The 17,104-nt window shown below is 35.1% G+C and overlaps 1 protein-coding gene, 1 long non-coding RNA gene and 1 pseudogene across 3 annotated transcripts in view; all 3 read left to right on the top strand.

The window, feature by feature from the left end:
- The window catches only part of LOC129776039 (cGMP-dependent protein kinase 1), a 30,644-nt gene extending 25,863 nt beyond the window's left edge, over positions 1–4,781 (top strand). The window contains exons 6-10 of one of the 2 annotated variants that reach the window (XM_055781409.1): positions 1–98; positions 426–636; positions 3,230–3,461; positions 3,533–3,882; positions 3,952–4,781. In XM_055781409.1, the coding sequence (XP_055637384.1) occupies positions 1–98; positions 426–636; positions 3,230–3,461; positions 3,533–3,882; positions 3,952–4,114 (1,054 nt within the window). In that variant the 3' untranslated portion in view covers positions 4,115–4,781. The remainder of the gene's footprint in view (positions 99–425; positions 637–3,229; positions 3,462–3,532; positions 3,883–3,951) is intronic. The other variant, XM_055781407.1, reaches the window with a different exon arrangement.
- A 2,539-nt stretch (positions 4,782–7,320) lies between these two features.
- On the top strand, positions 7,321–7,394 carry LOC129780971 (U4 spliceosomal RNA; annotated as a pseudogene).
- A 9,041-nt stretch (positions 7,395–16,435) lies between these two features.
- Positions 16,436–16,887, top strand: LOC129780634 (uncharacterized). The gene is made up of 3 exons (XR_008743977.1): positions 16,436–16,478; positions 16,602–16,798; positions 16,865–16,887. It is a non-coding gene; the product is annotated as an uncharacterized LOC129780634 (long non-coding RNA).
- The last annotated feature ends 217 nt before the right edge of the window (positions 16,888–17,104 follow it).

The raw sequence follows: 17,104 nt of genomic DNA, 5'->3' as shown, positions 1-17,104 counted from the left end.
AGCATTCAACGAATTTCTCGGGGGGTTGGAAAGACTGCGGGAAATAAAATTATCTGATGAAATTCCACGTATTTCCGATAGCAAAAAAGCGGTATCTGGTGAGTAAATTGGACTTGAATATTATTCGCCTCTGAAATTAGACATTCGTCCGTTCGAGAATGGTGGTTTGTTCTACAAAGTGGAATTTTCTGCCCGTGATGCACCTGCAAAAGAGACTACCCGACATTATTCGCTCGTCAAACATCAGTGCGTTCGTTGGTCCGAAGCCACATAATCATGGTTTCCGGCTTCCAGTTTCTGAAGAGCAGCATTCCAGCACATTTTATCCAAACCGTCTCTATCCCATCAGTAGTGAGCGGGGCATTAATCAGACCATTCTTGTTATCTTTCTTTCGTTCTGACTTTCCACTGCCGTGCACTTGCAGAGTATGACCACATCCAGTTGCATGATTTGACCTACATCGGAACCCTCGGGATTGGTGGCTTTGGCCGCGTCGAACTAGTGCAGTACCAGAGCAGGAAGACTTTCGCCCTCAAGTATCTCAAGAAGATCGAGATGGTTCGGCAGCAGCAGCAGGAGCATGCCTACAGTGAGAAGGACATTATGCTGAGCTGCAATAGTCCGTTTATTGTCAGGTAAGTGACGTGCGTGAGATGTAATGAAGGTGACACAAATGTTATTGGCTTTTTAAAGCTGGAATGCAAACGCATAAGTTGTCGGCTGCAGTTCATTTCGATGTTTTGTAGATGTACTACCTGTATTTGACAAAAAAAAAACAAATAATAGTAGAACAGGAGGAACAGAATGCGAAGTCGAACTTTTGTAGGCGATTTTTAGAATGCTGCAACTTTGCGAAAAATCAACGCATGCAGATCATTTTAAAGTCAAATTTTGGAATATTCTATGAACACATTTTGGACGAAAATATCGAGATGAAATAAATATTCGTTCTATTTCTGTATTTTCAATGATTTTGTGGACTAACATAATTTTTTTGACACGAGAGTCAGTAGCATATATAACCTTATCAACCAACTTCATTTGATCTCTATAACGTTCCTGTGGGACTTTTCAATACAGAGATATTTTTGTTTGAATAAAAAAAATCTCTTTTGTATTCTATGATGAATAATTAAATAAATAGCAATCGCAAAAGCAGTTTTGAAAATTTCAGCAAATTCTGTACAAGATTGATCTGTTACGTTGGTTATTCGAATTTTTTGCATTGCTTTTGAAAAAGTGCTAAATAGGTTCAATATGCTTAGCCATTTTTAGTCAATTTACCAAAGTTTGGAGTAAATTGGTGGAGCACATCATCGCAAATCGTACCAGAATTATTTTGACTTTTGCGTACCCTTGGAATGAAAGAAGTATAACATTCATTTTTATGAGTTTATGCTTTAAAATTATGTACATGCCACCTTCACGCGTTGTTTTTTTTTTTACAAAGTTACAGCATTCCGAAAATCAGCCAAAATTTTCAAGTTCGCACTTTGTTCATCGATTTTTTTTTGTCGATTGTATAACGATTCAATAATTTCACTAATATGCAGATCTGAGATTACACAAGGTTTCCTCAATTTCGGTATTCTTATCCTCTTTCGGATTCAGGTTTCGCTGATTTATTCTCAATGCAGACGATATATTTAACCATTGCTCCAAAATTTTGTGGAAGTACCGTTTTGACTCATATTTGAAGGGAACTAAATTTACTGGACATCAATGTTATAAATAATTGAATAATGAAAACCTCGATATTCTTTAGGGTGTACCCTTCCGTACAACAACATTTATGTTCGTAATTCAAGTCATAATTAAAGTGTTCAGAATTTTAGTAAAAATGATATATTTCAATGAAATATACGCCGTTATTCTAGACATATTACAATGATCAGAAAATAACTGAAATAGTTTTTGGAACGTGTGCATTAGGGTGGCGAAAATTATCATGTCAAATTTTAAAAACCTATCATGTACATTTCATTTATTGACCCAAAAAATTAACAATGCAAACTTTCAGCTCAATCGGACGTGATTTAAGGGTGCCTCAAATTTTTGATTTTTTTTTCACGGGATTTTCACAATTTTTTTGATGCCGTATGTTTTCAAATTGCATGAAACGTCAAGATCTACTGTCCTCTCGAATTTTTTTGTCAAAAATCGACAATCAAAAATTTTTCTGGAGATAACAATAAATCCCGACGTTTCATGCAATGGAAGACATTTGGCATCAACATTTTTTTTTCGAAAACCTCGATTTACTTTAGGGGGGAGGGGGGCGATTTTACCAAAGGGGGGAGGATTTTTCAATTTTCAAAAAACTCAAACTTTGACCGCCTTGCGCCACTCTCTCTTAAATCCGATTGAGCTGATATTCTGCATAGGGTGTTTTTTCGAGGTGGCGAACATTTATTATGAGGTAGCTTTTCGAAATTCAAGATAACCATTTTCATTGGCACCCAAATGTACACATTCCACATGGTCCTGAAGAATGCGATTAACACCAATACGCTGAAACAAAGGATAACATTCAATCGCAAGCGGCTAGAAGAGACAAAAAATTCAGACAAAAAAAATAAGCCGGAATAACATTCTTCATCCTCACGAAGTTTCTACCGAAGAAACGTGATATTCTTTTTGGTTCACGAAGCCACTTGTTAGCACAATCCAAACACATCAATTGACTGGCACAGTTCAAGGTACATTAAACAAGTTGCAGAGTTCGGGGAAAATGCTCCGTTTGGACATTTTAAGAGATTTTCTTTCCACAATCTTCCTCTCTTTCCGTGAATTTTTTTCACACACCCCTCAGCGATCGATTTCCGTGGAAGTTCTTTCTGGGTTCAACGCTCTAATTGTATTGTGAAAAAACTGATTTGGTCATTGATTGCTTTCTGCCTCGAGTAAATCACTGACTGTATTCGATTTTGAGCTACTGAGAATACTTATCGGCGAATTTAGTCCTAGAAAAAGATGAGAATAATCGATGAAGAAAAAACTTCATCGCTTTAAATAACACTCTGTGAAAGAAAAAAACAGTAGAACACAAATAAAACGAATAATTTTCATCCCCCAATAATTCTGCGTGAGTGGTGTTTTCTACATAACTTTTAACTTCCGAAAAGTCGATGTTTATGTCAGGATAGCATCCCATCCTCGCACTCTGCCTTCCACCGCGGTTTACGTTTTTCAACGTCGTCTCTTTCTCTTTCCCACCTTTTTACGCAGATTGTATAAGACGTACCGCGACAAGAAGTATCTCTACTTCCTGATGGAGGCCTGCCTCGGGGGAGACGTGTGGACCATTTTGCAGAAAAATAAACACTTTGACGAGCGGACGGCACGTTTCATGACGGGCTGTGTGGTGGAGGCATTTGAGTACCTGCACAGCAGGAATATGATCTATCGGGACCTCAAGCCGGAAAATCTCATGCTGGATGAGCGAGGTTACATTAAGCTGGTGAGTGTCGTTTTTAGTTAGCACATCCGAGAGGGTGGGGCGTTATTTTACACAATTTTGATAAATCGTAGGTCGATTTCGGCTTCGCTAAACGAATCGGAGCCAACCAGAAGACGTGGACATTCGCCGGAACTCCGGAATACGTTTCTCCGGAAATTATCCTGAACAAGGGCCACGACCGGGCGGTGGATTACTGGGCACTGGGTGTATTCATTCACGAGCTGCTGGTAGGTAAGCCCCCCTTCCGGGGCAAAAATCACATGAAAACATACAACGCGATACTGCGGGGAATCGATATTATCGAGCTGCCTTCGAGAATCCCGAAAAAGGCACAGGTGCTCATTAAGCGGCTCTGCCGACAGATACCCGCGGAGCGGCTTGGCTATGGGAAAAATGGCATCGCTGATATTAAAAATCATCCGTGAGTAATCCTTCGCCGGTTAAACAGGAAGATTAATCACGTCGGAATAATTTTTTGTCTCTTTTGCAGTTGGTTCTCGGCTTTCGAGTGGCACCGGCTTAAAGATCGCACACTGCAGGCCCCACTGGTTCGGATCATCCAGTCCAATACCGATTTGTCAAATTTCGACGAGTATCCGAAGGATCAGGACGAGCCACCAGATGAGACTTCCGGATGGGATATTAATTTTTAAGTCCACTTAAACCGATATATCGGCTGATTAAAATAATAAATAACATTGTCCGAATGTTTTTTAATCCCGAACTCATGGTTTACGTGTTCCCATTTTTTCCTCTACTGTGTGGGGATTATTACTGTTAACGAGATGCGCGTTAAACCATCAATTAAATTCGTAATTAAACTGACACGGGCGATAAGTATCGTTGGAATATTTTCTAAGATAAATGCCTTGTGAAGAATAAAGCTATGAAGTTTGGTATATGTTCGTTTTGAAAATCTCTTCAACAAATTACAAATATGACCTCTCGATATTCGGCAATTATTCAGTACATCCTGCACCTCTCCTTTCTGCATCTTGTTTCATAATTTTCATGAATTGTATTGAACATATCATACTCCATCAACAATTATCATGTTTTTGACTTCTTGATAATGTCCTTCATAGGAGGATTGTATGAGGCTTCTAATCATCAGTCTTTTTCTACGACCTAAAAACCTAAAAACCAAAATATTTTCTTTAAGGTGATTAATGTTATTCATGTTCTGTTTTAAATAAGTTTACAATGGCATATTAGGTGTGTGTATGTGTTAGTAATATGTATCTCTCATAGTATAAGCGCTATCGGGTAACGCTAGGTAGCCTTAGGAAGATAAGACTAATACGCCCTCATATACAGGTCGGACTCGATTATCCGGAGTATTAATTTTTTTTTCACTTCGGATAATCGAATCCTCCGGATAATCGAGTCGAAACAATTTTTTTTCTTTATTTGTTTTTTTTTGCATGTATTTTTCGGTTTTTGAAAATAAAAGAGGAACTTGATTTTTGATTCATCCCCTTAAAGTCAGAAAACACCTTTCTCAAATGAAAAAAAATTTAACCAGATTCTCTCAGGAGGTGATAGACGATCATTTTTGATGAAAAAAAATCCTCCTATGCATATGTTCGAATTTCAACAATGACAGAGTTACAGAACTTTTTTTTTTTGTTTCGAACTCTGTTGCTTCAAACTGGCTCTACGTTAAAAAGTACGCTACGGAAGACGATTCTGACGACGATTTGAAAGATGAGAAAATTTAGCATATAGTAGTGGAACAACTAAATTAGTGAATTTTATTAACATTTTGGAAGTGAAACACTTCAAAGTTAATAATTTTTAATGTGTTATTATTAATTTTATCCTACAAATTTATATTAAACTAGATTGTTTCTACCAATAAAAATGAAGTTCTTTAACCGCTCCACAATTTATTCTTTGACGCACAACTTCTATCTTACTTAATTTGGCTGCAATATCGATATAAACAATTCCTGGTGAAAATTCGTGCAAAACCTTCAAAAATCACTATTTTTACCCCACTGTACATGTAATAGCCGCTTAAACTTCACCTTAACGTTGAAAGGTTACATTTCTTCATGAAATAATCCATATTTGAAATATAAAAAGAATAAGTTTTTCCAAACTGAATATAATCGAGTCCAAAATTGTATATAATCGAATCACATATAATCGAGTCTGTATATAATCGAGTCCGACCTTTACTGTATTCTATTAGTCAAATCATTTTATTTGATACCAATACAGGGAAACTTCGATATAACGTACATTTTTCCTCGATATAACGTACATATTTTCAAAGTTCAAAGTACTAATTTTTTGAATATATTTTTCCTGAAGGAATAATAAATTATCTTTATTTTTATACTAAAGCTTGTTTTGTACCTTTAACCAATCCCGAAATACAACTGTTTTGTGATTCCGGATTATAAATGAATCAAGCTTTAATCAACATTACGAAGGGAAACATCATGAGAAAAGTTGGCTTCGGCTTCTAGTTGAATTTAATCATTTACTTTACTCAAACAGCAACACAAGAAAGTAATATAAGCTTCGTTTATAAGTCCTTTCTTATGCTTCGATATAACGTACCATTCGATACAACGTACAATTTTGAAAGTAAAATGTACGTTATATCGAAGTTACCCTGTATTGAGGGGATTGCAAAAAATACATAGTCGACCATTTAGTGGCGGCGACCTTTTCGAATTTATGTTGTTCATAGTGTAGTGTATTCTCCAAATCAAGCCATTCAGCCATTTTTTTGCGGCGGCCAAATTGAATTTTTCAAGATCATGGTATATGTAGTTTTATAATGACAGTTGAATTAAATGTATGTTCCAAATTTCATATCAATCATTCAACAGGAACGGGGTCAATTTTCTATTAATGTGGGACAACCCAACAAACATTCAAACATACATAGAAACAGGTCAAGCTGAATGAAACCATTCAAAATGTATTTAATTGTTTGGGGACTGTGGCCATCTTGAAATTGGATTTTTCATTATCTGCTATGTTCTACTAGTCGGGAACTTTCTTTTGATACATTTGTGGGCATTTTTCATAAATAACTGTGTTCTACTAGTCAAGCCTTATCATTTGTTACCCATATTGATGGGATTCTGAGAAAATAGGTAATCCGCCATTTTGTAGTGGCCGCCATCTTAGATTTGAATTTTTCATAAATAACTGCATTCTACTAGTCAAGCCCTTTCTTTTGATACCCATATTAGCTATTCAATATAGAATTATTATACAAATCATTCAAAATTTCCGAAAATCAAAAATAAAATACTCCGGATAATCGAGTCTAAAATTCCGGATAATCGAATCCCGGATAATCGAGTCTCCGGGTAATCGAGTCCGACCTGTACCTCTTTCAATCCCACTTTGTTTGCAAGATCCGGGAAAATGCAGCTTGAAGAAATGATATCGAATTAAACTATCAATTGACAGTAATTATCGTCCTTTCGCATGTGAAATTTAAATTAAAATATAGCTCATTCAAATGATGATGAATATAGCCCATTCGAGCAGTTTCAATTTTCAAATGAAAGCGTCTGCTTTCAAATTCAAAAGAAACGACAGCAGAAACGAACGAGGTTGAAGATACGATGTGTGAGTAGTGTGAGTAGAGAATACTCACCATCGGAAATTACTCTGGCTTAAGAGAAAGGAAGAAGTAAAATAATTTTTCATTTTTTAGTTTCGAAATTGTCAAGCCTTGGTTATGATCAGTAATTTTCTAGCCGGGAAGTAGTGAACACTAACCAACCAACCAAAACAACCAAAAGAAAGGATCGTACTTGAGAATAGCAAAAAATTCAACATCAGCCATGGAAACAGTAGCAAAGCAGCAACATCAACCTCAACAGCAAGCTTTGCGCAGTGGCGATATCGTAACCAATGAGGCACATCCGAGGTTAGATCAATGCTGGTTGAAACCTCACAGCAGTAACAACGTCGACAGCAACAACAGCAGTAGCAGCAGAAAAGGAGTTTTAATTTTCCTGCACATCTACCTGAACCATCTGCTTCGTTCCTGTCATAACTGTCATAACGTGTTTCATTCCTCGTTTACCAAGAAGAAGGAGTAAATTTTTCAGTTCTTTCCAGAACTATATTTTTTAAAAAGAGTTTCCGTTGTGAACTTGCAAGTTCAAACGTCCAGAGACATGTTTCCACAGGAGGACCGTTCTCGTGCCACACAGTAATGTCATTTGTCAACCATGTCGGGCTGCTTTTACAAAACCACACAAACCATGCCCCAGTTTAGGGCCACCCAAACTTTTAACAAAATTATTTCAAAATGTTCGATGCATAATATTCGAAATGACAAAAATCAAATTTATTTTTATAATGTATTGCAAAGAGAGAGCTTGCGCTCTAGATCAGTTATACTCAACAAGTGGCCCGTTGCCATTTTGTATATTGTTTTGTACAATCACGAAAACTTAGGAAATCATCTAGGAAACATGAGATGAGAATAATGGAGTTTGACACATTACACCTTAGAACTCATTACACATTTACATATTAGTTAGTTTTCTAAGTAAAGTAGTATTATTTGATTAAATATCTTTTTAATATACTTAATTCGAACATTAGCGCCATGACATCCGAAGATTGCAGGTTCGTGTCCTGTCACGGTCGCCATGAAGCAAATCTGCGCAATGATTGTGATTACGGTTAAATGAATAACGCCTGATTTACTTGATGTCTGATCATTGATTTGCATGCCGTATGATGAAGAGTGTCTCTGTATTTTGGCATTTGAATCTGTACTGGGGTGTAAGATTGAAATTTCTAAAACGAGAGCGTTACGTCTGGGGTGCAATGTTTCGAGCGTTAAAACTTCTTTGTCAGCTGAACAAAGTGGTACGTCAATCACTTCATTCGAAAGGTAAAATGTGTTTGGTTACTTATTGATCCCAAAACTTGTTTCAATAGCCCAAAACTGCATCGAAAGCAAACTGTTGGAATCACAAAAACCTATAAATATGAGTACCTGCTTGCAAGTCCAACATAGTCAATATTTGTCGATGCATGTCGTTGGCTGCCAGTGAAAGTTCTCTAAATGTTGTTCTCGTCCTGGCCACGAGAAGAATGCCTCGATGCATACTGAGTACGTTACGTGTGTAGTTTTCAAGAACAAGAATGAATCATAAAGCAACAATCTTCAGCTGCGTCAACAAAACAACGCAAACCCATCGTTCTTTTTCAGGACCACTGAAACTTTCGACTAAAGCTATTTCAGAAAATTCGATGCATTCTAAGTATCTATTCTATATATATCTTTGGCTGAAGGGAGCTTCTGTGAATCCATTCGTGTTTTTGGGTTGATTGGTGTAATGATGTTGTTTTGAATTATAGAGGCTTTGAGCTTTCTCTGTTCATTCGCCACCAGCCTTGAAAAAGACCAACTCGAAAAATCAAACTAAACAACTCGGCCTTGAGAAATGCCATTTGGAAAGCCGTGCTGCCGTACGGTCGCTAGCTGGATGACTGATAAGTCGTGAATGACTGATTTGGGATTTTTTCCATCGATCAATCAATTCTCGTGATTTCAATCACTGTTTCCGGATCAAAAATGACGTGAAGTATTTTTCAGCGTTGAGAGTTGTGTTCTTTGGTGGAAAACTGAAGGTAAAAATTTGTTTCGATGCTATTGCTTTCGTCTCCGCCGCCACCACACAATAGATTCGGTTCGGATTTTCTGTTGCCGTTCTGCGTCTTCTGAGGTGTTTCGTTCTATGTTGGAGATGCAATTTTGCTAAGAGATACTAAAAAAACTACATATATATATTCAAGCAGACCTGTAATTCAGTTCCAGTGTACAATGGTCCAGGAGATGCATTTAAGTGGAAATTAGCATTTAGAGCTCGACAGTTATTCTCTAGACAAAAACTGTCTTCGACAAAGATGTTACATATGATAGAGCGCTTATTTTTATGCTATCAAAAATAGGGTGACCAAATTTGTCGGTGAAATAAAAAAATCTAACTTTCTTATCATTATAGATAGAGGAGATAAACATAGCTCGACAATGTTGTAGTCCCAGTTATTTGAGACATTTTTGTAGAACAATGTTTTTTTCTATCTCTTGAAATAACCGATATAGCGCCTTTTTTATGTTACGTAAGGGTCACCATGACAAAAACTGTTTTTGCTCTAACTTTTATATTTCGAATTCCACATACAAACTGTCTGGAAAAGACTTTTAGAACTTACTAATACAACCATTTTGCGATGCAGAGCTTATCAATATCTCAAATTCACTCAAAGTTATTGATATTTCTTCCCAAAAAACACGCTCTTCTCATTTGTTTGTGATTCTTTTTGGGGCAAACATAAAACAATGTTTGTTGACGAAATTTGAAAGAAAAAATTTCACTCTATATAATATGTGATTTTCAAAATTATGTTATTTTTTGTGTTTGAGTAAATTAAAATTGAAATCATGAGTTTTTGGATGAAAACCCATCACTAACTTTGAGCAGGATTGAGATGTTAAAAAATTCGTCATCGCAAAATGTTTGTAATGATAAGCTCTAAAAGTCGTACGAAGACAGTTTTGACGTAGAATTTTAAATACAAAAGTTGGAGTAAAAAATCAATTTTTTCATGGTTACCCTAATGCAACTTAGATATAAAGCACTAAAAACAACTTTGTGGAAGATATTTATTCTTTAGACAACAACTGTCTTCGACAAAGTTGTTACATATGATAGAGCGCTCATTTCTATGTTATCAAAAATAGGGTGACCAAAATTGTAGATGAAATGAAAAATATAACATTTTTATCTTTATAAATAGAGATAAATATAGTTCAACAATATTGTAGCCCCAGTTATTCAAAACAACTTTGTAGAACAAAGCTTTTTTCTATCTTTTAAAAAAATCGATTTAGCGCTTTTTTTTCTAAGTTGCATTAGTGTGACTATGAAAAAACGAGGTTTTTTGCTTTAACTTTCACATTTCAAATTCTATATCAAAACTGTCTTCGTACAACTTTTAGAGCTTAATAGCACAAATAATTTGCGATGCAGAACTCGTCTTAGGAGTTGGCAGCACCATCTCAGATAGTAGTGAAACGTTGTGGGTGTAAAGACATGGGTCATTTAAGCAACTTTGCATACTTGAAATATACGAAAAAAAATTAGACTACTTTTTGGAAAAAGACAATTTTTTTTCTTAATTTATTACAAAAATTTATAATTTAATAACTAACTATAACTATAACAAAATTCTTGTCAAAGGATAAAATGTAGGAAATTGTTTAAATTTTCACAAAAAAATACCAAAAATTGTTTGGAGATAAATTTCGCTGACAAAAAGGTTATTTTAAAAATTAAAATTCATTTTTCTCAAAAACGTATTTTTTCAAAATTCCCAAAAATATATATATATATATATGAATAGCACTTAGAATTTCCAACAAGTCGTCCTTACATCGGAAGATGGGCACTTTTACAGGGAGAAAGTTTTTCGGACAATTTTTTCATGTTTTCTTTGAAAAAAAAACCCTAATTTTGTTTAAAGTCATGATAGCGATATAGTGTATTCCACAAAAATTTAGATCTTGTTAAAATATAAACTTCTATTGCAGACATCAACTCTCTATCTTTTATAGTTTTTGGAATATAAGTCATTTTTGTATGAAGACTCCTAAAAAAAATAATGTTTTGCTCGTAACATTTTTGTGTGTAAATCCTCACGTTTGACATGTTCTTGACATGTTTCTAAATAGACAAAAGCTAGCAGAGTATGTAAACTGCAATAATTTATACATAAAAGTGTTACGAATTTTTTGGAAAAAAAATTCATTGAAAAAGAATATTTTAGAAATTAAAATTCATTTTTCTCGAAAACATATGCTTTTAAAATTCTGAAAAATAGATATAAATAGCCCTTAAAATTTCCAACAAGTTTTCCACACATCGGACGATGGGCACATTTACATGGAAAAAGTTGTTCGAACAACAACTTTTTTTTTCTTTGAAAAAAGAGTATTAATGTTCAATTCATAACATTTTTATGTATAAATTATCGCAATTTACATACTGTCAACATTTATCTTTTTTAGAAACATGTCAAGAACATGTCACACGTGAGAATTTACACACAAAAATGTTACGAGCAAAACATATTTTTTTTCAGGAGTTTTCATACAAAAATGACTTATATTCCAAAAACTATAAAAGATAGAAAGTTGATGTCTTCGACAAAAGTTTATATTTTAACAAGATCTAAAACTTTGTCGAATACACTATATCGCTATCTTGACTTTAAACAAAATTAGGATAAGTTGTATGTTTTTTCAAAGAAAACATGAAAAAGTTGTTGTAATTATTTTTCGAATTCAAGTATGCAAAGTTGCTTAAATGATCCATGTCCTTACACCCACAACGTTTCACTGCTATCTGAGATGGTGCTGCCAACGGCCAGTCGAGTTGGCATGAAATTCGTCTATAGTAAAAATGCAGTGCTTTTTAAAATAAAATAAATAGCTTTTGTATAACATACTTCAAGTGCACACAAAAACGTCAAAGTTGTAATTAATTTAAAAGGTACCCTCATAATAACGATTCAAAAACAGAAGAGCTGTTGAAAAAGGAACATAAAGTTACTATGAAGACATATGATTAGGATACGGACAAGCTCAGGACATTTTTTTTTCATTCTACATAAATTAATGTTTTTTGTGTTTTTGTGTGAGTATGTTTTTCATTTGAATTTTTTTTTTATTCAAACTTATATTTTTCTGCTCGGCGAGTTCAGTAGTTTCTGTTTCTACAAAATGAACACCGACGTAGAAATCTTGGAAATTCCTCATACGCTGTTGTAAATTTCCAAAGTCTGATACTAATAACTCAAATTTGATGTATTATTCTGGGCATATATCACTGGTTTCAAAATAATTTGAGTGAATTACTGAGGGTATTTCAGTTTCGTTCAACTCACTATTCAATAGCAGGTTGTTGTCCAAAAAAAACAGAAAAATATGTTTAGTCAACCAGTTGCTCAAAAGATTTAAAGTTCAAAGTTCGTTTCACTGTTTCGTTTCGGTGATAGTTGGACCTTTCTAGGTTACTTTTAACGGCGAATTCCAGCAAGAGCCATTTTGTTGTGGACAAATTCAGTATTTTCAATGGTTTGTGCTTCAATATTTCTTGACTTGAGGTACTTACAACTGTTCGCTCTGGACACCGCGAAAGGTAACTAAAATTTTGTAGACCACAATGCGTTTCCCTAAAATATACTAGACTGATTTATTCCGTTTTGATAAATTGTCTTGCGGTCTACCCAAATATATGAGAAATTAGAAGCCATTTTCAACGCTATTATGATGTATTAACTATTGGAAATTGGATTTATAACTAAATTGGAATAGATTGTTGGACAGTGTCCAAATCGAATGATGCAACAAAATCATGGAGCCTTATCAAAGTTCTGAGCGAAAAATGCTCAGAATTGGACCATTTTTGCAACGCGACCGATGTATTTTTTTTGTATTTTATACTCCCTACATGTTTCCGAATATGTAATCCTACGTTCAAGCGTATCGATTGTTCTTGTAAATATTTTTAATCTTAAAAAAAAACATTCAAAGCAAAACGGATTCCGACGACAATATGAGCGCAATTTTGAAAATCACAATAACTGTGATTCAGTAATAAAAAGATAAACAGTGTTATTCATATATTGTAACGTTGCCGATGACAAATAGTTTTGCCTTCTTTCGCCTTAAATCGAACACTAGAAAACAAGACATCACGCTACTTATGATTGTCACAAAAGAAATAATTCTCATTAAGACTGTTCCAAATGCCAAATGAATAAAACAAACTTTATGTGCGAAATATTATTGACATCAAACCATAATTAATATCGAAAAGTTATTTTTGAAAACCTGTAAATTCTGATGTAATCCTAAAAATTTGTAATCTTTAACTACAGATTCTTGGTTCGAGAAAGTCGGAGAAATCTGTATAAGTACAGATTATTCTGTAGATATGTTAACCCTGCCCGAAAGGAGAGACTAAATGTCTTTAGATCGGACCTGGCCTCGGCCCATTATGCCATTATGCTTTGATGTAAACTTTCTATCACTTGATTTGAACCACGCAAAACATAAACTTGACAAGCTAAATTAAACCGTAGATAGGTAAACAGCCCCGAACGTTCATCGGCGTCAGATACGAAAAAGATAATGAAGTGGTAAAATCTGATTTTCTCATTGAATATACCCGAAATCTGTAATATAAATTAGAACCCGTAATCCTGAGTGTAAATCTGAATTCCAACCTATTTCAACGAAACAGCACAAATTGCAGAGATACAGTCATATCAAATTTTGTTTTCAAGCCTATTTACGTCTCGTTCATAGCGAGGATAATTTGGTTTGTTACTGTGTGTTACTGTATTACTGTGTGCAGAAACCAACAGTAATACATGCCATTCCACAGTTCACAATCAAAATAACTCCCACGTGCCATCGATCGCTTGGGCAATTCAAGTGGACTCGTTGAATAATATTGAATTGAACATATTTCAGTTGTTTACAGTTGAAGTAACTACCCCAACCCATTCTGATCTAGGCGTACGCAAAGGGCCTGGCCGGGTAAGGGAGTAAAGAGTGCCCCCAAACCAAACCAGCTGTATGGAAAATATTGTATAGGATATCAAATAAGAAATTTTGGCGTTTTTTTTTTGAATCCCTATGTGGTTTAACATAGGGTCAATGGTGAAAAACGTACTTTTTCGTTTATTTCACGCCATCCTCAAAAGTTTCGAGATAAAAATTTAAAATAAATACTGAATGTGCACCTTACTACGGTGTATCAAGAAAAATTATCAAAAAAAAAATATAAAAAATTGAAGTACTAAACAAATATTGAATTTTAATTTTTTTTATGGATTTAGACATTCAGTACTACTCTGATTCATACTCAAATGTGTTCCTGCGGCTTTTCTAGATGTGTGTGATTTTTTTCAGTGTTGCGCGGTTCAAAAAATTTTTTTTTTTATATTTCCAAAGGGCCTGACTGGGTATGGAAGTAAAAATTGCCCCCAAACCAAATCATCAGCTGTATGGAAAATATTGTATAGGGTACTAAATAGAACATTTTGACAGCAGTACCATATATTTGAGTCCTTATATGGTACACCATAGGATCTATGGTGAAAAATGCACCTTTTCGTTTTTTTCACGCCATTCTCAATAGCTTTGTGACATAAATTTAAAAAAAAACTGAAAGTACATCTTACTAATGTGTATCGAGAAATATCTTCAAACAATTTTTTATCAAAAAATCTAATAATAAAAAAAATTAAATATGCGGTACAAAATTTTTTAATATATTTTCTGGCGTTTCGAAATTAAAAAAAATTATTACTTTGAGACGTACTTCTGCTTTAATTTTCATCGGAACGTGTTCGTATGTGTCTTTTTTTACATGCGTCGTAATTTCTTCCTGAATTTTTGGAAGCATTGCGAGACACGAAAATAATTTTCTTCATCGTCTGCATTATTATTTTTATTTTCTTGAAATCGATTATTTTTTTTGCATTCGTGGTTTTCAATTGTGAGATTAAAATAAAAAAAATAATAATTTGGACTTTTTTAAGTTTTTTTTGAGTCCTGATCGAGCAGGCATTCAGTGTGGACGTTATTTTCGTCGCTCCATGCTCACACTTGGTAGTTTCCTAGATAGTTTGAGCTCAATAGTTTAACGCAAGTGTTTATTTTTCTGTTTGGACAATATATAAATCCCGAGAAAATAAGTGTTGTCTGTGTCGATAAAATAAACTCAGTGGAATCAAATTTAACTTCCTGGAAAAACCTTGGGAAAAAAGGTTGCAAAAGTGAAATTACTCGTGGGGCAAATTCATTTTGTTTTTACGTGTGTGAGTGCGGTTTGCATATGCTCGCGTTAACCCTTCGCTATCATGTCGGTACGAGTTTCATCGAGTGTGTACGATTAGTGATCCCCGATAATCGTTCGATTAATCGATTAATCGAATACTTCCTATAGAAATCGATTATTAATCGAACGAATACTGCACAACCAATAATCGAAGCGAACGAATAATTTACGTCGATTAATCGATCCAAACCCAGAGCAAAAAAACCGTACGGCCGCAGCAGTTTTATTCTGAAAATCAATCATTATCTTTGACGCTCTCCTAAACTCCTAAAAGAAGCTCATGCCGTCGATGCGAAATGACCTTCGTTCACGAGTTTAGGGGTGCGTAAAAGATAATAATTAATTTTCAGGCGGAATGAACCCTTTTTTGATTCCAGATGGCTTTCTAACAAATGAGATATATTAGTCTAACTAATTACTTCTCTCAGTATGACGATTAATCGATTAATCGATTATTTGGAGCAATTAATCGTATCGAATAATAAACTGCTGATAAGTATTCGATTAGTGGATGAACGATTAATTTCAAAAATCGGGGATCACTATGTACGATATACGAAATCGAGCTGTGTCTCACTCCGAAGTGTGATATGAGCGTGTGTTAGTTTGCAGCTCGTTTAGCCTCCCGTGTGAGTTCTAAAACTCCTCTTCCTCGTGTGTGATACACTCGTTGCGCTTTCTTGTTAATTAAAAGAGCGGATAGGCACAGTGCTTGTGGCAGTGGAAGTAAATTTGTCTGCAGCTTTGGTAAACATAACCAAAAGCGTGATAGAGATAGAGTGTTATTTGGTGAGAATAACGTCTCTCGTTTCTACCGCTATTGCAACAATAACGGGAATATTCGCGTCATCGAAGGTACGGTGTCGCCACCTATGAAAGTTTGGCGTGTGAGTGAAAAATATGTAAACAAACCGTTGCATATTTTCTCTGTAATTAATATATTGATTTCTCGAAAACTTGTACCGTGTTTATCTTACAATTAGTGGAAATTGTTGAGAAATAGTTTTTCTTAGCTGTTTCGATGCTCCGAACCAAAATTTATTGTCATTTAGTAGTGAAACAAAGCCGTTGAAGTACACCCTCTGTCAATCTACCTGCGAGAGAGGTAAACCGAATTAATGAAATTTAATATAAAAATATCCGCTTAGTGTTCATAAAATACCTAAAATACAAAGATCTGGCTTCTATTCAATCAGTGCTCTAATATTTTTCAAAATATTTTACTTAGAACGTGTGAAATATGGACGTCAAAAGCTGCGCAAATTGCCCGGAGAACATGCAAGTCGGACGAAATTTGCTTGAAGCTGACTCCGAACAATCTGCAAAATTCAAAAGCCGTATTGTTTGTGTCGTCCCCGGATGTAAGCAGAGATATCGCCCCGGAATTTCTTTTCATGCCTTCCCTCCGAAAACGGACAAATCGCGGTATCTAGACTGGATCCAACCACTACGGCTAAAGATAGAACCTACAAAAACCTCCCGTATTAGTAGCCTCCATTTCACCGTGTCGAACTTCGACTCTCCAAGTATGAAGTGTAATACACGCCTTGAAGCAATAATATTAAAAAATTTTTCATTATTATTTTACTTTTTATAGCAACAAGCCGTGCCACTGATCGCTTAATTCTTAGGCCATCAGCAGTTCCCGACTTGAATTTGCCACAACCTCCCATCAGCGAAGCCAGGAAAAGACTTATTGAGGGCCGTGCTGAACGTGCTGCAAACCGTGCC

This window comes from Toxorhynchites rutilus, chromosome 3 (genome assembly GCF_029784135.1).
Source record: "Toxorhynchites rutilus septentrionalis strain SRP chromosome 3, ASM2978413v1, whole genome shotgun sequence".
NCBI lineage: Eukaryota > Metazoa > Arthropoda > Insecta > Diptera > Culicidae > Toxorhynchites > Toxorhynchites rutilus.
Note: the sequence above shows the minus strand (reverse complement) of the source record. Positions and strands in the feature narration are given on the sequence as shown.